Source organism: Sciurus carolinensis, chromosome 12 (genome assembly GCF_902686445.1).
Source record: "Sciurus carolinensis chromosome 12, mSciCar1.2, whole genome shotgun sequence".
Classification (NCBI taxonomy): domain Eukaryota; kingdom Metazoa; phylum Chordata; class Mammalia; order Rodentia; family Sciuridae; genus Sciurus; species Sciurus carolinensis.
In genome coordinates, this window is record NC_062224.1 from 26,921,384 (window position 1) to 26,945,047 (window position 23,664).

Consider the following 23,664-nt stretch of genomic DNA (forward strand, 5'->3'; position numbering starts at 1 on the left):
TCAATATGATGATTACAAAGGAATTTCCCTCATGTTTATTTACAGACTTAAATGCAATCCTAAACATCATCTCAGCAGAGTATGCTTGTTTGTTTTTCTTCTTTTTTTTTTTTTTTCCATATGGTATCTAAAATTGATGTGGAAGAGAAAGATCCAAGAACTGTCAATTCTGTGCTTAAAAATATGGTGGGATGACACATTCAAAATGTGTCATTATTTTCACATGATGGCAACTGAGAGAGTATAGCATTGACATGGTAAAAGGAGTTCTGAAATAGACCAAATCACATGTGGAAAAGTGACTTAAAACTAAGCAGGCATTTCAGACTGAGGAGGAAAAACAAGCTATTCAAAACATGGCGCAGGAACAAACATATCCTGCAAGAAATCAGATCCCTACCTCACTCCATGTACAAAACATAAGTTCAAAGAGACTGAGGGCGGGTTGGGGATGTAGCTCAGTTGGTAGAGTGCTTGCCTTGCAAGCACAAGGCCCTGGGTTCAATCCCCAGCACTGCAAAAAAAAAAAAAAAAAAAAAAGAGAGAGACTGAGGGGTTAAACACGGAATAAAAGTTTTAAAACTCTTAGAGGATGGGGAGGGGTGTAGGATGTAACTGTTAATGGGAAAAGAAGTGAGTAAACGGAGGTACCTGATCAAGGGAAGAGTGAGAGTGGGATCAAAAGAAGTTGGTCTTCAGCATGAGAAAAGGGAGAGACTCCAAAAATAGGTAAATAAAGGAAAGTAGAGTGCAAGAAAAAAAAAAGAAATAAAAAATTAAAAATCAAAAACAAAAAGATCTATGGTTCACAGTCATCCACTACCCAAACCTCCCAGTCCTCAGTATCTCCATGTGAGTACGGTACCTCTTAAAGGGCCTCCAGTCTCCTGGAGGTGTCTCAGGAAGGGAGGCGCCACTCCAATGATGGGTGGCCACGTCCTCAGGAATAATTCAAAATGTCTGCACCAGCCTTCAAAGAAGCTGGGGAGCCTGCATCAGTTATGGTAAACTCTTATTTTAGAATGTATTTGTTACAGGTATCAGAATTCCCTCCCTGAATTTATATTTTAAGGCTCTATATATCTCTATCTTTTGCAAAGATACAATAAAAGACCACATTTAAAAAAAAAATCTTGTGGATTTAAACTTTATTTTTTATCTCCAAAATTTGACTTAGGTCCACCTAAGGTTGTTAAAAACTGGAAGCTCTTTGAGGACAATAGTTTTCAGTGAGCACAGTAGTTGTCTTTCTTGAAGAAATTTATTACAGTATTTGCTTGATGATAGATATGAATTTTAGAAATAGTAAGTAAAAATGAATAAAATACCATGTGATAAGCAAAAAAAAAAAAAAAAAAAAAAAAACCTTTTAGAATTAAAGATAGAAGAATTCTTTTTGAACCCAGAGTAGCAAGGGATTTCTTAAAGCAAGATCCCCAAAGTACAAATGTGACAGAAAGGAGACATGTCCAACCTGATTAAAATGGAGAATGCTTTGTAAATGTGACCACAGTAGCTACATATAGGAAGGGAGCGAGGCACACCAAGTGCAGTGTAATGATGACCTTCCACAATGGGAGGGCCAAGGCAAGGGCAACAGGGAGCCTTCAAAGCTATCAGCAACATGCTGTGTCTTTAATTATGGATGGAGTATAAGAGTTCTTTAAATCTTTCTATCATAAATTTTTATGAGTATTATTTTGAAACAATTGAAAATATATATTATATATAGCTTTATGTACATTGCAGAATTGAAAATTAAAATATAATTGAAAAGCTAAATGGCATCTTATTTTCCAAAACATTTATTATATGACAGCATATTTATGATCAGCACCCACAGAAATGAAAGCCTATTTATCAGCACATGAGAGAAAAAACTCTTTCCAATAGACATCAAGCCAAATAATTACACTTGTCCCCCTGGCCTCAATTCCCATGTTACGAAAGCAAACTGAACAATCCAGTGGTCTGCACAGGGTAGTAGATGTGTATGTCTCATGCTCGGGCCCTTCATGTTACCATAGTCTCTTCACTAATTATTACAAATAAAATAATTATTACAAATATGGTCAAACTTTGCCTGGACCATATATTCAGGACCTTTGTTTATGGAATACTCACAAAGCAGACTGATACATACATGTGCATGGTCTCTCTCCAAATACATACACATGTGCATACTATGTACATATGTGTGTTTGTATATACATACCTATACACACACACGCACATATATATACACATATATATATTTCAAGATACCCAATTTATTTACATCATCATATTGCAGAAGAGCTCTTTAGATTCTGGGCTGGAATGGATCCTTGCCCAAGGCAGGCAACAGAAAGCTGTGGCAGCTGCCAGTCAGGACTCCAGTCACTTAGGTACTCCTTTCTCCTAGTAGAGACCACCTCTGCTGATCTATGTGGCTCGTACTGTTTTCTCTACCCCCACCAGAACGTTTTCTGCAAAGCCCTCTTTGTATTACCGCTATTAAACCTACTAAGTTTTTTCACTGAAGAATGCAAGGAAGCAACTGCTAGTCCTTCTACCCATCACTCACAATACTGGGCATGAAGACGGCAAGTAAACTGACCACACTGATATTCCCCTGAGGTCACCTGTAGTGGTGAAAATAAGGCATAATCTCGAAAATATAAGTTATAAGATGAAGATGGCAAAATGTGATTACGGCCGACGTTTTAGGATTCCATTCACACATTCCCTATGACTCAGTAGGTCGTGTGATTCACTCAGTTCATAAATATTTATTACCTCTAGAAAGGAAATAACTCACAAATGTCAGCAGGACAGGTCTCGGTTCAAGTTATGTATGTGGGGAGAGAAACAAATAACCCAAAATGATATCATAAAGGCTGCAGGAGAAGCATCAAAGAGTTGACGGTGGGAGGTGAAAAGTGAGGACAGTTGGTCGGACAGAGTGACAGACCATGCCTGAGGCTGCTGAATGGTAGGGAATCTTTCAATGGAAACTTGAACCTTTGGGCGGGAAAAAGTCCTTTTGCTGAAAACATTCAACATTGCATTTCTTTGCCCCAAAATCCAAAAAGATGGCAGGTTTTATTTAATCCAGGGAAAGAGGACAACTGGGCAATAGAATTATCCCACCACAATCCACACGCAGGATTGTCTCTGTACAGCTCATCGGCGTTCTAGTTATTAGTTATCTAAGTCAGATAACTAATCTGGGCAAGAATAAACAGGAATAATGTGGTGATTATATTTTATGTGAGTTAACACAAGATAAAGCAACTCAAAAGCTCACAGACTAGTAAACCAATGGAGGCACATGGCCAGGCTAAAACACAGAAAAGAATTACCTCCCACTATCTGCTAAGCTCCAAAGGATGTTTCAGTTTGGTTCACGTTCATGCGAAACATTGAAAAATCTTAAAACAAAATGTCGAAATTGCCAATCCTTGACAACTGTTTAAACTAGAACACACTTAACAGCTATAGCATGTGAAAGTATTTAGAGTACTGTGTACTGGCCCAACCCTCTGCCTCCACACTAGACTAAACACCATAGCTAAAACCAGAACTCTTGAGAATTTATGTGGTCATCTCCTCAAGTATCTGAGAGCGAAGGAAAACACTCTACATACTTAGGGCGATGTCCCATAGTTCTTTGGCACCAGCCACTCAGACGGGAGGAAAGCTGGATTATATAGAGATTCTTATAATTTGTACGTCCTTGGAGGTGGGGGTCTTCGAAGATGCTAAAAGTATAAGCCAAGATGTGTGGCTACCAGCTGACCATTTCTCTGGAGAAAACTTAGATTCTGTCATGTATTCAAAAGCATTCACAATTCAGAAAAAAGATAAACAACAACTGTTTTGAAAAGTTCTTTCAATAAGGATGCCAAATTGATGGTATAACAAACATTTTTCAGCCAAGGAAAGGCACACATATTTAGGGAAATGAAAAAGATTATTTCAAGGATGAAGATGAGAAATCTCTATTTTTATAACTCACATTGATAGTTCTTCTTGGGCCAAAGTCAGCAAGGGCAGATGAACCTTTACTAATGTTGAGACATTTTACATACATGGGAACTTAGTGGGGAAAGTTTCTTTTTAATTACTCAAACAACTTTCTTAAAAAAATGTCCTGCTTTATATTTTGCCAAAACATTTGCAAGAAGTATAATATTAAAATCAAATGGTTTGTTTTTGGCAAACCTAAACTTATATAATACTTAGAAGAAATTTAAAGTATTATTTTAAGGAATAAATATGACTTTTAAATTTTTTTAAAAAACAACCTTTTAAGTTCTTTATGTGTATTTCCTGGACCATAAATCCCTATAGGAAGGGTCAAATTCACATGAAATGTCAAGTGACATTCTGTACTGAAGATGTAGGTATAGATGAAACTTCAATTAGTAGAAGGAGATGGTTAATTTTATGTGTTGACTTGATTGCACTAGGGGGTGTCCAGATTAAATAGTATTTTTGGTTATATGTGTGAGCATGTTTCAGATGCAACTAGCATTTAAAATGGTGGACTCAATACAGTGGATTGTCCTCTCAAGGATGAGTAGGCATCACCCAATCTGCTGGAGTCTTGAACAGAACAAAAGATGGAGGAAGGAGCAATTTATATCCCCCACTCCCCCCCCCCTTTTTTTTTATCCTATCTTCCTGCTCGAGCTGACCTGGGACATCCATCTCTTCTTTCCCTTGAACTGGAATTTATACTATTAGCTTGGTCTCTGGCCTTTGAATTCTAGCTGGAATTATTCCATTGGCTTTCCCAGGTCTCCAATTTACAGATGGCATATCATGTGCACCAATATCGTACAAAAATATATCTCCATCTCTCTCTCATTACATCTATCTTTTATCTCCCACTAGTTCTGTTTCCTAAAGAACCCTAATACAAAGACTCAAGTTCCAAGAGTAGGTCTTGGTTTTCCAGCAAAAGATTAAAGCTGAAGTGCACAGTTATTAGTGTATCAAATCTAAATAAAACATTTAAGATTGATCAGGTTCAATCCCAGTACTTGCCCCATAAAAAAAGCCTTTATCAGATTTTTAATTATTTGGATAAGAGGGTGCTGACTCCTCTGCTGCCCCGGAAATTCCACTTCTGAGGTCGACCAGATGGATCCTAACCCTCAGTGACAGTTCACATTAGCTGTGAGCTGTGACCCAGCGTGACACCCTTTTCCTCTCATTTTTAAAGTTAGGAGTGAACATAATGGTATCCTACACTACTGTACAGTTAGTTTTTAAATGTCCTCTTAGATTGGGGACCAAGGCTTCATCATTTTATAACCCCGAGCCTCTCACACACCAAAGGTAGGTGACACTGCAAGAGCATGGAGTGAATAATGCATGAATACAGCACATGCGGATCTTTACTCAAAGGGGTTCTATGCGCCATTTTCTGCATCCTCCACCTGACTATTATGTGCTTCCGGCAACTTCAACGCACAAGAGGAACTCACTGGTCACATGCTCAGAGGACAAGCAAGCAGTATCACATGTGACTGTTCAGACTTGTCACAGGCAAGTGCCTCTAATTCTGCTGAATGCATCTGACACTAGGATCCTTGTAGAAGGAAAGTATAACTTAACACTAGTCTGTAAAGGAATGCAGGGTGACTCAACTCTAAGATAACAACTGGCCCAATAAATATTTCATTCAAGGGTGACTATAGTTCTAAGGAGACAAAGTCATTGTGGTTTAAAACCCAGGGAACAGTTAGACGGCAGGCTAGTCCGTCTACATTTTTGTCTCATTTCTGCCCAGCTCACTTCCTGTCCCAACCTGGGCAGGAGGGAGGCTGGTGAGGTTTAACCTCAAATATTCAGGAATTGACACTATTCTTTTTTAAAGCAGTGGGTGTTAATCTTGCAAACAAATATCAGTACAAACAGCTCTCAGGAGGAAATCACTAGAATATAAATAACTTTGATAAGTTATGTGATTCATCTTCCTTTCTAAAAAGGAAAATTTAAAAAAAAAAAAAAGGAAAACTAAGTCACAAAAATTTCTTTTAAAACCATCATGAAAGCTCTTTCTTAATCTTCCTTGATAACACATTCTTATCTCTCTCTAGTCAACAGTAACATTTAAATTCACATTTTTGTCTATGAAAATTTTTAGACTGTTTCTTTCATGTTTTTTCCTTAGAAACAGACAAGTAATGAAATCACTTTTCAAGTCATGTCATTATAATTTCAACTTTCTCCTCTTCATCTTACTTAAGCTATTTTGTTTTCTTCCTCCAGCATCTTAATACAACCTATTTCCTAGATATTCAATTATTTTTCCATTTCTTTACAGGAAAACTTCCATTCAAATAGTTTTAAGCACATTTTATTTATATCTCTACTTAACCAAGAATAGAGTACATTCATCCCCAAATCGCATCCCTTTAACTAACAACTTATTAGTTTCAAGAAAAAAAGTGAGTGTTTTGCTTGTGAACTCTACTGGTATTTTCTAGACTCAAGAGAAAAGAAAAAAGTACAGGTGGTGTTTTTACTTTTAAAATTGTTTTGATAATTAACTATTTTGTCTTTATATAGAAAAAACAGTCTTCCCCCTTTAATCCCTCCAGAACATTAAACAGAGAAAAAAGTAAGATATTTATAGTTTATATCCTTCTAAAAGGGGTTGGTTCATGGCTTCGGTGAAAGAATGTAGGATCAGAATCTTGATCCTTGCCCGAATTCTGCTACTTAGGAGATCAGTGACCTTGGGCACAATGTTTCACTATCCATCATTTCCTCATCTATAAAATGGGGTTATTATATGTTTCCTTCCTTCCTGAGTAGATGCAGAATGTTGGTTTGGTCTAACTGACCTCTGTTTTCTGATTAGCAAATCTATTCTGCATACCCCACCCCTCTAAAAAAACAAAACAAAACAAAACAAACAAAAAAACCCCTGCCTCTTGCTCTTACTGTAACTTCTTTTATGGTGTCTTGGTTTACAAGATGAATGAACAAAGATACATGGTGTGTGTGTGTGTGTGTGTGTGTGTGTGTGTGTGTATATACATATATATATATATATATATATATATATATATATGGGGGGGGGAATACTATACAGTCTTAAGAAGGAAATTGTCATACATGACAATATGGATGAGCCTTAAGGACATTAAGCTAAATGACTTAAACCACCTCCAGAAGAAACAATGTGTGATTGCACTTACTCGAGGTAGCTAACTTAGCAGTCAAGATAATAGAAACAAAGAGAATGTCGGTTGGTCAGGGGAAATGGGGGGCTGTTGTTTAGATGAGTACAGAGCTTGTTTTGCAGGATGAAATGTTCTAGAAATCTGTTGCACAGCAATGGCAGTACAGGGACACTACTGAACTATTCACTTAAAAATGGTTTCAGAGGGTAAAAGGCAAACAACCTTCAGTAGAGTTATTTTAAGATAAATTGAGAATCAAGTGAGATTTAAAACAAAATTAAACCAAAATAGCACACTTTATTGGGCCCTTTCATTAGCGATCACCTTGGTCACCTTATAGAAACTACCTAGCAAAGGTTGGGTCCCCAAAGAGACATTCAGATGACAGCAGGGGCATTTTTTGTCCTGATTGCCCTCGGAGCCTTCCGCACCCCACCAGCACTGAGGTCTGTCTGCTCATTCTTAAAGTATTTGGATCCCAGGGCTGTTGGTCTAACACCCAGCACTGTTGATCGCAGCGCTCGGCCCAGGGACACACATTTCTAGCTATCGCCCTTCGACCACAAGTTTCTGGAGAGAGAAACCACATCTCAGATTGCTTTTCCCCTAACTCCCACTCAACAGTACAACTTAGTCCATCAAATGTTAAGTGAGTGGAATAAAATCCCTACCAGATTTGCTTTTTTCTTAAAAAAAAAATTATCTTTGGGGGGCAGAAACTCAGTAGACCAGAGAGGTTGATTAATAAGCTCTACATAGAGGTTTTTGTGTTGTTCCCTGTTCATTTCTGGTAGAGAAAAAGGAAGGGAAGAATCATGTATTTATAGCTGTGTTTACAATGATACAAAGATATTCAGTTACAGCTCTTTGAGAAAGAAAAAGGCTTGAACCACAAAGTTTATAATAATCCTTCCCCAATCCATTTATGGTTTTGAAATAGCCAGAAGTCTTTATTATGTTAACATTCCTTCCAAGGGTTCTTAAACAAGAGTATAGTTTTAAGTGTGGGCAAACCTTAATCCTCTCCAACTTCCATTAATAAAAACCATCAATGTATCTTGCAAGACTGTTGAGTTAGAATATCAGGTTCTTTTCAAAATGTGTGACTCTCATCCACAAGAAATTTAAAACTAACTCACAGGTAGATTGCCAAGATAAATATAACCCTGCAGAAATCAGAAGCCATGTAGGATTTTATTCCAGAAATATTCAGGTGTTAGAAAACAGACTGTGGGAAGAAGGCAGCAGGATTAATCTTCCCTTGACAACTAAGAGGTCTATTCTGGTGTGACAGAGAAGAAGAGCGTACATCTTTACCATCACGGAGCTCAGAGTCACAGTTCAGGAGACCAGATGCATGCCTTGGTTGTGGGGACAGATGAGGGTACAATCTGACCTGCCACAGTGAGCTACTGGGAGACCAAGGAAGAGCGTCAATGTCAGTCACATCCTGCTCAGGTCTGCAGACACTGAACACGACAAGTCTGTCTCACAGCACTTACCAAAAAATTAGAAACGAATAATGCTAACAGGATAGTGGCTGTATAAAACGGCATATGGAGACTATACTTAATTCAAAGTCAACCAAGACTTTGGTTTTGTAACTTCTAATACAGACTTCCCATTTGACATGGAACTCCTTGACAGCAGGAACTGTACATTCCAGTTTCCTGTGCCCATTGTAAGAGGCCCAGGGCAGGAGGAGAAGATTCTAGGACCCCTGCATTTAAATATGTCAGCTCATTCAGTTACTACTGCAACCCTGAGAAGCAGGACACACTAACATTTTACCAATGGTTAGGGTTAGGGTTAAGGTCAGGCAAAACTGAGTTTACCATGTAAGTTCTCAAGAGGTCAAACTGCTAGTCCACAGCAGAGATGGAATGTTTCACTGAGAGGAATGTTTCACTGAGAGGAGTTGCCACAGAGACCAAGTGACCCATGACACCTTCAATATTTCCTATCTGATCCTTCATAGAAAAAAAAAAAATTGCTAATTTCTGGATCAAGGCTTCAGACTTGGGAGGCGGGAAGGTAACACTGCCAGAAAGAGAAAACAGGGAAGAAAGGGTTGGAAGGAAAAGACAAGGAGCTCCATTTTAAATTGATGGCAGAATTGATAGAGGTGCCCAAAAGAGGAAGACCCGAGATGCTAACGTGAGGGAGGTAAGTCAGAACCAAAGGCGCAGATTTACAGTGATGTCTGAAGCCTTGAGTGGAGGAGATGGTAAAGGAGAGGATGGCGGTGGTTTCAAAAATCACTATGTTCAAAGGAAAACTTACACAGAGATTTCACTCTAGAACATGAATGGGGAAGAGAGCTATGGGCTACATCCTAGACGGAACACCCAGATCACAAGCTGTGGGGCACCCCTTTGCCTCATGGGATCCCCTGGGACTCTCCAGAGTTGGACATGCACACCAGTAGCTCACCTAAGGCCATGAACAGTAAGCAGCAGGCTAAGGCCCCAGCGTTTGGGTGGATGGACTTCCACATCTCAGCAGAGGGGACCAAAAGCTGATACACACGAGACTGAGCAGGAACAACCGGAGTGGCAGCAGTAGTCGGTTTTGTGTTGTAGCCAGTGCCTCTAGAACGGAACTGACTTACTAGAGAAGGAGAACAAGGGGAGACGTCCCCTTGTTTGCAGAGACGTCCAGGAGAGCTTAATGAAAGGTCAATGGATTTGGTGATTAGAAGATCACTAGAGAACATCAGCAAAAAGAGACAGAAATCAGTCTCATGGTGAGAAAGAGTGAGTGAGGAAGGAAGGAAAAACTGGGAGGAGGAGGATAAAGTCTGGGTGATGAGGTAAGCAGAAGGAGAGAAGGAAAAAGCATGCTGTGGAGGCTTTCCTTCTTCCAAAGAGGTAAGGAAGAAAAAAAAAAGATAGGTGTGGCAGATTGTTCACAGAAAATAGCTGCAATACACCCCTTTGACTGCTAGTCTTGGTATTTCCCATCTGCACCAACTCCAAGCTTTGCCCTGTGACTTGCTTTGGCAAATGACACACAAACAGACTTGATTTCACCCGTTGATTTTTGTTCTCTTTCAATGCCACCCTGAGCCCACAGGTGAACAAGTCCCACCCAGCCTGGTGGAAGACAAAAGACCTCAAAGAGGAGAGCAAAACCCTAAGGATGACAGCCACCAACCCTCAGACATGTGTGACAGGTCATCTCCTGGTAAGAGCTCACCTATCTGCTAGCCGATGTTACCCGGGAAAGAACTACAGTCAGCTTTCAGCCACCAAGCTAAGACTGGATTGTTCTACAGTAAAAATGAGAGAATTTTTCTCAGTTTTGTAAGAGCATGAGCAAGAATGGTGCTGATAGTATCAATAATCAACAGTATTTCAGAATGCCATAAAGACAGAGCTTTGCTTTAAAAAAATTTCCTTCAAATAATTTACAATGAGCAGTAATTGGGCATTAAGTGTCACTGTTGCCATTACTATTATTGTCAACTAACACTGGAGGGGACCGGAACAAAGGCAGTCTTAGTGCCTGGGACTGTACCTACCCAGCCATAGCATAAGCAAATGCAGAAGCCTAACCCAGGCCCCAAGGTATTCTACACACTTTTTATTTCCTATGCATAAGAAAGTTCAAGCTAAGTGAACGTATGCATGCTGCTGAAAAGCAGCCTTGTTTTTCTAACATTTCGAGAAAAATGTATAGACATTTTGACAAAAATTTAAATTTCAGTAGATGGGCTAGAAGTTGAGGAAAAACTCAGAACAAAAAGAAAGAATGATTACAAAAGAACTCTCTAATCAAACCTTTGACAAACTAGAGAGCCAGAAAAAGAGGAAAATACAGGGGAAGAGATTATCAAAGAAAAATAGATTTCTAGAACTGAAGTGACTGGCCCTTCACATTGAAGGCAAGAGACACCAAGCACGAGAAGCAAAGATCCACTTGGAGAGAGATCAGACCAAAATGTCAAAATGCCAAAGAAAGAACAGTTCTCAAAATATTAGAATTAAAAAAGCCAAAACCATACTCAGTCAGAACGCCACCAGCAATCATAACACCAGAGCTGGACGGCAGTAGACGGCACAAAGACCTATCTTTATGGAACTGACAGAAAACACTTTTTGTCCCTGAATAATATACCCAGCCAAACCATTAATGAAGGTAGAATAAAGACATTTCTAATTGGTAGGATTTCAAAAAGTTAACTTTTTTTCTGGAAGGTTCCATGTTTTCTTGCTGCCAAGTTTTTACTCACACTGTTCTCTGTGCTTTCCATCCCTGATGGCCTAGCTCTACTTCACCCCCTGCTTTCTACTTCCGGAGCTAAACTTCACATATCCATCCTGTGAGGTCTAATTTTAAGCCAACATCTCCTCCAAGAAGGATTTTCAGTTTCAGCCAGCAAGGTACAGTCTTTTCTTTTGGATGCTCACAGTCCTCTCTAATCTCACAAGGAACTTGAATTCCATTTTTTTTTTTTTTTATTATCATGACTTTTCTCCCTAAACAGCAGAAGCTTCCTACAGGTACAAGACCTGTCCATTCCTCCTTTGTGGCTCTGGTCTTACAGTCCCTCTTACATACCAACTGTGCCATCAATTTCTATAAAATGCATTATGTTCTATCACCCTATATGTATGAGACATTATAAAAATATTTTATAGGTGTCCTATAAAACTTTGTATGTTTTTATAGGAGTCCTATATCTAGGATGATGGACATAATGGGTCACTATAGTAGACATTTAATGACAATAACAATGACTCAAAATTTATTGTTGATCGATTCTACTAAGAGAATACCACACTGAACCTCTTATATCTATCTCTTCTCCAGCACTTGCCACATCCATATTTACCAACTCAGTCTCTGCATATAGGGAAGAAAGGATGATTTTTGGGAAGGGAATAAAGAAAAAAAAACTGTTCTTTAAACTAAAAAGAAAATATGATCCAGCAATTCACTCTTAGGTGTATATACATGAGAAATGAAAACATATGCCCATGAAAAACCTTGCAAACAAATGTTCACAAAATGCATTATTCATAGTACCTAGAAAGTAGAAGAACCCAAATGTCTTCCAATTGATAAATGTTTAAAAAAAATTGGACTATATGCTCAATAGACTATAACTTGGCAATAAAAATAAGGAAGGGCTAATACATGCTATAGTATGAACATTAAAACTGTATGTAAGTGAAAGTCACCCATCACAGACTTATATGAGTCTTTTTATGTGCAATATCCAGAATAGCAAAATCGAGAGACAAAGTTGAATAGTAGCCTCCTCAGGCTAAGGGAATTTGGAAATAATGGGGAGTTAGTTACTGCTAGTGGGGATTTCTATATCAATTCTTAAATCAATTTTAGAAAATTTTTATTGCCCCTCCAAAGATTTCAACTCTGAATGTACTAGAAACCACTGATTTATATACTTTAAAGGAGGAAGTTATAGGTCAACAAAGTTGCTTGTAAAGAAAGAATGTATAAATAAATTCCTATATGACATCTTTAAAGCAATCTTAAAGAACATCAACTTGAACAAGGCAGGGTTTGCAAAGTATGTCAAAACTAGCCAAGATCAAAACACATATTTGGGATCAGAAAACACCAAGTTAAAAAACAAGGTCATGTCAGTTGGTATTTACTTGCCTTAAAATTAAACATAAAATCTGTTTCTCATAGAGTTCAGGAGAAGCCATAACAAAGCATAGTGAGGAGTACTGGGTTTTATTGGCAGCATAGAGTGCCTCCTTATATAACCTTTTTTAGGTCACTTAATTTCAAAAGGCAGTGTCTCTACTTGCCAATTACCTTACCTCATAATGGTATTATTAAGGCAATTAATAGGCAATGTAGTTCATCTTTATATAGGACCAGGATCTGAAAGCATAACTGAGGTTTATTCCTTTGCATCCACTTATTACATGTGATTTGTAGGGTGAGTAAAAACGCCAACTTATAAAGTCTTTCTGTCTGAGGGATTGTTACATAATAGAGAAAACAACTGATTCTTCCAAAATGGAAGAATTCATATCTTTTTCAACTTGAAACAGGTCCCACAAAGTTTACTGATAAAACAAAAATAACCTAATGAAGAACTAGACATATACAGTTCCTCTTTTCTATTTTTTCTTCAAGGATTTTAGAGTAAGTCAGACCTACAAAACCATGATTTTTTTTTAAAAACCTTTTTTAGTTGTTGATGGACCTTTATTTTATTCATTTATTTATATGTGGTGCTGAGATTTGAACCCAGTGCCTCACACATGCTAGGCAAGCACTTTACCACTGAGCCACAACCTCAGCCCCCAAACCATGATTTTAATGTAAACTTACTTCCTAGTCCTTTTATAGTCTTTCAGAACACATTTAAATGCTCACCCTGGAATAACTCATTTGAATAAACCAAAGGTTTAAGAGACTGATCCCTTTTTAAAGAGAAACTAATGTAAATAAACTATTTTCATTAAACATAGGAAACAGTCCTTCAATTATTATGTCTTTGTTTTGATTTCTCTTTTTCTTCCATCTTCTATATCACCTGCAACTGTAAACATTTTAGGCAGAATGACAAGCAATGTGAACATGGTTTGATTTAGGATCAAATTTTGATCCATGTTAGCTTGAAAGATTTCAAAGTTCTCTGCAGCTATGTCACTTAATTCATGACTTAGAATACACAGTCATTGACAAAAGTTCTCCGATCAGATAAAGATTTTGAAAACCAACTTTGTAATACATTGGGGATGTAGGATGACGTGATACGAATCTGAAAAGCTGGTATGTGAAAATTACATGAATAAATTGGCTTTTCACCGAACCATCTTATTTCAGGAATACAAACTGTTATTTCTTTTCCTTGACTTTTCCTGACACCTAGGTGCAAAATATAGAAGGTTGCATATGAATTCTCAATTGTGACACATTAACGACCAGCAAACTTTGCAGCAGTTAACTTTATGGAACAGTCATTATTTAACTCTTATTTAATTTCACTTTCACAGCATTTCCAATGACCGGTCTTGGTGGAGCAGATCAGTTGATGGCAACTGGATAAGGCTACCCCTTGGTCCATCAGCTCCCAACACAAAGCTCTCCTGGCTCCTGATGTTTATGAGCTGTCTCGCATTCCCTACCAGTTGAGGTGAGAACACAGTCATGATATACAGAAATACTGCTTTTAAGAAGTCAAGGTCTCCTGGCAGCTCCTTGGTATACTACTCTGGCAGCTGAGCAAGAGGTCATGAATATTACATAAGGACTATCCATGCATTCAAACCAAGTCTCCAAGCCAGGATTCCCATAGCAACACACACGGGTTCTACTCGTCTTGGAGAAGCAGCGGTGAGCAGAAATGCTGTAATGCTACCCTGATTTTCCTAGCACGATCAACACAGTACTTTTTTTCCAAAGCAGTTATTTATTTTTTTTTCCAAACGAAAACCAACCGTGTTAAAATACATTCACTCAGATGATACCAAGTATCGCACAAACATGCCTTAAACATGGACAACAGTTTATGCTTTAGAAATAGCTGTTGTTCAAACGACTACATGGTAAAAAAGAATTCAAATCATAATTTCATTGTGAAATAAAATTCAGCCTGGAATTAATTCTATATGTCACATCTGATTTCCAGTTCCCCTCCTAGATGCACATATTGCAGTATAATGGAATGAAGAAGGAAGTGCGATCCTCCAAGGGGAGGATCTCTTCAAATCAATAACACCTTTTGCTTTCTTGTTCAAAAGCATAATGTATTTTTTTTAAATATGAGATACCACTATAAAATATAGAGTAAAATTTGGAGGAGAGATTGTTCAAGATCAAGAAAATAAACATGAACTTGAAGAAAGTTTTCCCCCCCACCCCCACCACAGATTTGGCCTAGGAAAATGAAATAAAATATTTGGATATTAGATACCATTCTTCCTCTTGATGTATTTAGAGATCCTTCTGTGTGTGTGTGTGTGTGTGTGTGTGTGTGTAAATAAACCACCCACCCAGGGAAACAGGATGCTCAGATTATAAAACAAAAGGGAAGATCATTCTTACATATCATACTTCCTTCTACCCAAGGAAATAAATACGCTCTATTAACTTTATCCTTTTAATATTGGACAGTGGAATGCTCTAAAAGAGCAAATGTGGGCTTAGAGAGAAACTTCCACAGGTGGTCCATCACAGCACTGCCTGGCTTGCTAAGAAAGGCCTTGGCAAGGAAGAAATGGTTTTACCTTTGCTTTTTCCAACTGTGCCTGGGCCTGTCGCTCAGCTTCTCTACGCACTGCCTCCCGGTCCTCCTCCAGAGACACATCTGAATCGGATGGACGGCTGGTGTAGGAGTCTGCCGAACCCTGGAGAGGAAAATGTATATTTTAAAATAGATTCAATGCATGATGTTTGCATTGGGAAAGTCTCACTGACGTGGCAGTTTGCTTCCTCGATTGTGCTATAAATTCCTGAAAAGATGAGAAAATAATCCATTTTGCAGCAACCCAAGCTGGAAAAACATACTTGATGTTGCAGACCCTTCAGGAGGGTAGTTGTGTCCACCGAGCTACCATTCCTTCCCAAGTCTCGTATTCCAGAAACTATTCTTTCTGGAAACCAAAACAAGTACCTTTAAAATTAAACCAGCCCAGTGGTGCAGTGCAGAGCTGAAGGGCACTGATGGGTTTCAAGGATAGCTTCAAGAACAATGCTAAAGCAAGTATTCACAACTAGAAAGACATTAAGCCTACCCCCCCCCCGAAAAAAAAAAAACCATAAAAAAGTCTAATGAGTTATGAACTTGAACTCCCCCCAGATGTCACTGCCTGGATATGACTCCCATTGTAATCTGAAGAATCCTTTTATACCTTTAAATACACCTGCTACCTTCCCCAGCAAAACTGTAATAAGACACTAGCAGCTAGCTTTTCTCCCTCTTTCAGCAACACGTTTTAATCACCTTTACATAGATATTTAATAAGAGCCGTCTCCAGAAAACACCTGCCTGGAATATCTCCTCTGGCAATAAATCACAACGTAAGAAAAAGAGCTCAAAAAATGATAGGAATCTCCCTAGCTCCCTCTCTTGCAGTCCGGAGCACATTAACTAAATCCAACCACCCTCTCTGCCTGCACTCACTGCAACACAGAAAAGCAAAGAAAACAACGTCTCCCCCAAACGAAAGCCCTTGAGCTTACACAGATATCAGAATTCTTCAGCCTTCCTCCCTTGGCTCTTTTCAGAAGCCTGATCCAGGTGGCCTTCATTAGCTAGACAGCGCCTTTAACGTCCGCAGCTGCAGCCCGGGGCACAGATTCTCAGTGCACGCTGAGCCCGGGAGAATCCCAGCTCCCTTCCTATCCATGCTCTAGGCAAAGCCCCTCTGCTCCGTCCCCTTCTGCCAGGGTTTTCTCTCCCTGTCCCAGAAGACTCCCATCCAAGGAGATTCTTATTTTCCCCTTCCAAGGGTATCAGCACACACTCGAATTTTTTATATGTCTTTCAAAAAAAAAAAAATCCTTCAAGTGCAATGGCATCATCAACTCGTTCTAAAGTTAATGCATCTTATTACCCTAAATATTCTCTCCCCTGCTCCCCTGCTCTTGGATTGTTAAAGGAAATTAGTTGTAAGAGAACCTTTAAAAAAAAAAAAAAAAAAAAAAAAAAAAAAACACCTAGTGCAAAAAAAACGTATGCAGTGACATTTGCAAGTGCAAAGTTCAAGCCTTATCTTTAGAGATCTGGAGGGGAGGGAGGAGGGGGAAGGAGAACGCACTCCCCGCACTGGGCATGCTCCATATGTAGCCTTTTTACGCAGATGCTCACATCACACTGTTAGTCTATGTTAAATTGCCATTTTACATTCAAAGTGTAAACAGCTGGAAAGGTCTCTTTGCTTCTATAGTAACGGGCACATGGTATGTTTGTCAGGTTTCTGTTTCAGATGAAACCTTCTCTCACCCGACAAAGCAAGTAATCATTTTATTTAATAATCCCTCTCTATGACCTGCTACAAAAAGTATGTCCTATGTCATAAAGGCAATTCACAGATAATAAATATTATATACAGTACTGGATGGCAAAAATCAAACTGCTTATCACTCATAATATAATATAGCTCTTTATTGCTTGTGACTTTTCACATAAGATGTAAGACAGAGATTTGGCCATTTAATTAGGACATGGAAGTAATCACAGCCCTATAAAGCAATGAGTTTAACTGAGCTCAAAATGACTTTGAACTGCTTCTCCAACAGAGAAAATGACATTTGAAATAAGCCACTGGAATAAATAACTGTGAATTGTTATAACAATACATAAGAAATTTCAAAGATTGGTTGATTTGTTAGCTTGTGTTAAGATTCACAGAATACAGTAATTGAGTCCAAACTCTTCTTGTAGATAAGGTGACTGGGGCTCAGAGGAAGGATGTTAAAAGGTTATGAGTAGCTTATACGAATGGACTTTTATTTTTAAGGATCATTTATGAAGAAATGCACACTTCTGGGTTTCTAAAAGTTAAACATAAAATTGAAAAACCAAAATGCACTTATTTAAGTGCAGTGGGAGAAATTATTCTATAAAGTCCCTCCCTCCCTTCCTCCTTTGGTTTCTAGGCTAATACCAATTTTCCTGCTCTAAATGCTAAAAATAAATAAATAGAAAGATAGATAGATTATGGGTTTCAGAATAAGAGAGCTCAACTATACCTCAATTTAATATCATGACATAAATAGATTATCTATATTGTTATGAAGTGAATGAAAAATGCCTGAGGAAAAGAAATGTATTTTAATCTTTGTTCAAGTAAAATTTACAAGGCACAAATAAATCTTGCAACACAGCATACACAGTAGGGGATTCCTAATCTGCCTAGAGGACTTCCTAAACTGGAAAATGACCAAGAAGCACAGTTTTTTCTCATAAAGGACCTCAGACCCCACTGTCGCCAATCTTGGCATTCTGAAACCCCAATCACCTGGCTGTCAGTTCAGGCCACATCTCAGTGAAGAAATAAATTTTCTATCATTAAAGAACCTCAAAATAACTGGACATGGTGGTGCATGCCTGTAATCCCAGTGGCTCACAAGGCTGAGGTAAGAGGATCACAAGTTCAAAGCCAGTCTCAGTAATTTAGCAAGGCCCTAAGCAATTTAGTGAGATGCTGTCTCAAAATTAAAAAAAAAAAAAAAAAAAAAAAAAAAAAAGAACCTTAAAATGACATGAGGTATGTAAGGAGAGAAAGAACACATATATGATTTTTTTTTCATCTCAATTCCTGTTAAACAGAATAAGATTTTAATAGTCAGATGCTAATAGTCAGATGTCACTTTCACATTGCATAATCATTTTGAGAACTGTTTCCAGTTTTAAATAATAAGCAATTTTTAAAAATCTCTTCACTGACCCTTGACAATGATCTTTCAAATATTTACCGCAACTTATTAACCTTTGATTATTTTATGAGCTGTCACTATGAACTAATCTTTAGCTTATTGAAAGAACCAGACTGCTTTCATTCCTTCCACCTGATATAGTATAGACTTTCAAACTATTTTTTTTATTATAGAAGTTATATGTACTGTTGTTAAAAGAGACACAAAGAACCATCACCTTAAATTCTGTACCCAGACACAAACACTATTAAAGAGTAGCATATTTTCGTCTCCAGAGTTGTTTGAAAGTCACCTCCTAACATATGCATTACAATTAATCTCCTTCCTTCTGGGAGTGTGGATTTATACAGTTAGAAGTGATATAGCTAATTAAGCTTTTGCCTTTGGTACCATATGGACTTTCTGGGTCATGGTGCCTCAAGTAGTCCTGTTAGGAACATTTGGCAGTCATTTCCATAGCTCGCGAACAGGGTCATTACAAGATGTCCCCTTGATCTCTGCAGTTCCTATAATGTGATTAGTTAGTCTTCTGCAGAAGGTTTTGTCTTTCCCTCTTATTTTCACATACCCACATCATTTCCTTGTCTACATCTCAATCTTCACATTGCTAATTATACAGTTCCAAACTGCAGCTTGAGCCTAAGGTCTACCCACAGTGCATCCCAGGATCTTCCTCTTTGATCCTTAGAACTTTCACTGGGAAAGAGGAAAACTTAGTTTAATTCGATTAACTTAAGCTTTTATCAAGTTTTCACTTTCTTTTTCCACTTTTATGTCAAATATTTGCACAAGAAAGCATCACCCTTTTCCTTTAATGCATTTGTATGTGTCGTTTGCTTTTATGATGTTATACTCTGTTTCTTAGTCACATATTTTCGGCACCAGTTTTCTTGAGTGTTCTTATTTTTTTTTTAATTTTTCTTTTAAAGTCAAAAGGATAAGACTTGTAAGTCTACTTAAAAGTGGCATCTTGGATCCCAAATTGTGTCATCTCTTCATATGAAATCTAAAGCGACATTCTTGAACAAAATCAGCTTTTCATAGTACCCCAAGGACTATGATTCTTGACAAGTCTTTGTCCTCTTCAGACTCCATGCACAGAACTGTGCCAACCCAATGGCAAAGTGACTCCAGCTGTTTCTCTTTAACCTGCCATTAAGAGACAGGACATTCCATTGCCGCATGGGCCAGACGCACATTTTTTAGAATAAAGCAAAATAGACAAGGACCAAAGGGAAAGAATTCTGTGTCTACTGTTTGATGGTGGGGTGATAATGCTTTTATTTCTCATATCATCTCTTTCACAGTTTAGAAGAATTAACTTTTGTTCTGGGAAGCAATCTAGATTTCTTCAGAAATCTTAACTGCAATTCCCTGCTTCATTAGTTTCTTGGTAAACTATTCATGGATAATGAGAGATCTGAACTTTTTTTAAAATAAATATATTTATTTAAATTTAAAAGTCGAAGTAACTTATTAAGGAAAATACAGGATGCAGAACAGCATTTCCTTCCTGACCTCATTTTTGTAAAATATATCACATTTTTGTAAAGTACATGAACATAGCAAGGTATGGGCAGTTTTGGGACCCTCAAAATTCAGCATCTAGGATGTAGACAATGACCTTCTCATTATGATAGGTGATCTGAGAATCATTATAATTATATTTATTCCAACAGTAATAGAGAGACCCCTTCAGAATTCACAGAGAGGAAAGGAATTTGTTGAGGAGAAGCCTAAAAAAGTGGGGGGAAAATGAGAAACAGAATAAGAACATATGGATGTCACATAACCTAATACTGACTTAAAGGTAAAATTTTAAATGCTTTTATCATAGAAAATTTCAAACATATATAAAAATAGGACAGAAAAATATAATGAACCCTCATGTATCCTTGACACAACTTCAACAATGATCAACTATGGTCAATTAATCTTGATTCATTTCCATCCACATCTACTATTTCCCCTCAACCCTTGGTTACTTACAAGCAAGTCAAAGTTATCATTTCATGTCTAAAATATTCATTATAGATCTCTAAGAGCTAAGGATTCTCTTAAATCATAACCACACTCCATTAACATACCTAAAATCAGTAATAATCACTTAATGTTGAAACTAACAAGGCAGTATTAAAATTTCCCCAACTCTGCCACAATTTTAATTCAAAGTTTGGTTTAAAGAGAGCAAAATGAAGTCCATAAGGTCATTGTGTGATTTGAGTCTCATTTAATCTTTAAGTTTGAGAGATCTCAACTTTAAAAACTCAAAGTGTATAATGTATTGCAATTAAGCACATTTTCATAAATACTGTGTACTTAGTTTGCAAATATCATAAAATTACTACTCAATTCATACAATAAGTCATGTGATTGACTATCATTTGGTTTGATGTCATCATAGTAACAGTTGACAGTAAAGAATTTTTGTGAGTTCATTTCTGATAGTTTCATGATTCCATAAAAGCTAACAGGTTAGTTTCAATTTTATCAAGAGAATGAGAAAAATTTTAAACTTTGTGAAGCTATAGTATGTGATAATGGAGATGAAATTTTGTAATAACCAAAGCCACAATAAAAACCCACAAGCATTTATTATTATTGCCCTGAAACTCTTAAGTGCCATAACTATAGGCTAAATGCTAGAAAGGAGGCTAGGAAAAAGAAACTTCCTTTCTACACTGAGCTTGATATTCTAGCAAAGGTAGGTTTTTTGTTTTTGTTTTTGTTTTCTCCCAAGTTAGCAGGAATAAACAATGCTATAGGAGAAAATAAAGACTGAGATAATAGAATGATAAAGCAGGGGATTGTGTTTTAGTTAGGGTCCTGAGATCAAAGTCCAAGATGACACTGAGTTAAAACCCAAAGGATAAAAGAAAATACTTTGCCCTGAATTGTATTAAGACAAGAGATGTCCAGGTAGAGGGAACAGCATATGCTAAAGCCCTGAGGACAAGACACGGTTACATGTTTGATGAATTGCAGAAAGGCCAGTGTGTGATGTGCTACCCTTCAAGGAAGATTTGTTTAAGCTTTCTCAGTCCCTTTCCACCCCATCCCACATGGGTACATACCCAAGCAATTCTGCAAGAGACTTCTGCATTTATGCAGCATCATCTCAGAGGGACTTTGTACATAAATGATTCTTTTAATTAAGAGTGGACATTGAAGTTGCTGTTGGTAAACTCCATGTTATTGGAAATGTCAATGTTTTATGAGACTTAAACAGAGTTCTTGGGTTTTCTTCTTTCTAAACCTAGCCTTATTTCTTAGAGGTTAAGGAGTGTGTGCTTGAGATTGTTCTACATTGTGTTAATAATGATGACAGTCAACTTACCCTTGATTTGTGAAGGATAACAATTGTGTCAGGAACTGTGCTGACTCACAAGTATTACCTGATTTAATCTCTAACTCCATTTTACTGATGGGAAAACTGAGGCATAGAAGTTAAGTTACCTGAAGAAGTTAGACAGTCAGTAACCAAAGGAATGTGGAGTCAACTTTTAGCAGTCTGAATTCAAGCCTATGTGTATATCAGTTCATAAAAATAAAAGCTGGAGCAAGCCTCTACATGCAACTAATGTTTCTGTTATTCAAAAACACTTTTTTTTTCTGTCTGCTAGTCATATTATAGCCATTTCTAATGGCTATAAAGTCATCATGATGACTTTCAAATTATTCCCTCTAGCTTCTTAAGGTTGGTGCTCTGGGAAGTACCTTTCTCTCTCTCTCATGCACCCACACACACATTTTCATAAATTTTAAAATTTTATCTTCCCAAAAGGCACAACAAAGGTATAATGAGGATCTCATGGAAGAGATAATTTCACATTCACTAATGTAGTGCTAATTTGTAGACTTGGCTGCTCCAAATATCTTGGCTGCTCAGAGTGTCTCAGGATGATGATATACTCTTTTCCTTACTTATACACAATGGAAACAATAGTACAGATAGATAAGTAGAATAGGAGAACAGGCCAAGTCAATTTTTCTTTCTTCCCTCGAAATGAATATAACTTTGGCAAGCTGGCGTTCTATAACCTCCACGGCTGCTAACCCCTGGGGATAATTTTGGTGTCTCCTGAGCCATCTTTCTGTTCAGTTAGGAACACTTGCTGGTTTTCAGCCTCAAAGGTGAAATTAATTGAAAACTACCAATGATCAGTCTAAAACACAAAGATGTGACTAACTTGCTTATTATTAAGAGTAACATATCAAAGCACTGTTATCACCTTGTTATTCCTTCAAATGCCAGCAAAATGGCTGTTTACTTTTTATACAGGAGCCTCTGCCCAATATTTGACATGGTCAAAAAACACCATTTTTAAGAAGTTAAAATTATATGGTCACTTTTAAGATTATTTTGAATTCTGGATTTGTGGTATAATTTCCATTCGATAACATTAAAACATATTGGGTGTATTTGTGTATAGACTAGATTTTCAGGAGTTTCATATATATTTACCAATGGTGTGACAGACAAGAATTTTTCTGCTAATGTAATTTCTTATGAAAAACTCTCTTTCCAGTCATAAGAATGAAAATATTCAGGCAAGAGGCAACTCTTTGGTGAGAGAGTGTCGTCGTCTCAATATATTGAAGACAGTTGAATGAAATGGGGAAAAAGGGGGTGAATGACTTGCACGTGGGAGTTATGGAATAGGAATTCCTGGTGGAAACTCGGCATGGACATCACCATGTCTCATCCATTCTGTTGAATCCTTTGCATGGCATGCACATGCTATTATTTCTCTCTTCCTAAGACAACCTTCTGTTGACTCCATTTCCTCTGTAAGCTCCTGCCCATTGTTTTATTCTCCTTTGCAGAAAAAAAAAAAAAAGACACCTAGAAAATGTTGCCTATACTCACTCCAATCCTTTTCCAATTCTTTTTTTTTATATTTTTTTTAGTTGTAGATGGACACAATACATTTATTTATTTATTTATTTATTTATTTATTTATTTATTTATTTATTTATTTAAAATGGTGCTGAGGATTGAACCCAGTGCCTCACACGTGCCAGGCAAGCACTCTGCCACTGAGCCCCAACCCCAGATCTCCGGTTCTCTCTTAACTCTACTCCCCCGACTCTGCAAAAGCTCATC

General features: G+C 37.6%; 1 protein-coding gene across 1 annotated transcript in view; it reads right to left on the reverse strand.

The window, feature by feature from the left end:
- The window catches only part of Cacnb2 (calcium voltage-gated channel auxiliary subunit beta 2), a 337,079-nt gene that overhangs the window by 89,637 nt on the left and 223,778 nt on the right, over positions 1 to 23,664 (reverse strand). Inside the window, 1 exon segment of the mRNA XM_047521043.1 lies at positions 15,404 to 15,523. Within this exon segment, the coding sequence (XP_047376999.1) occupies positions 15,404 to 15,523 (120 nt within the window).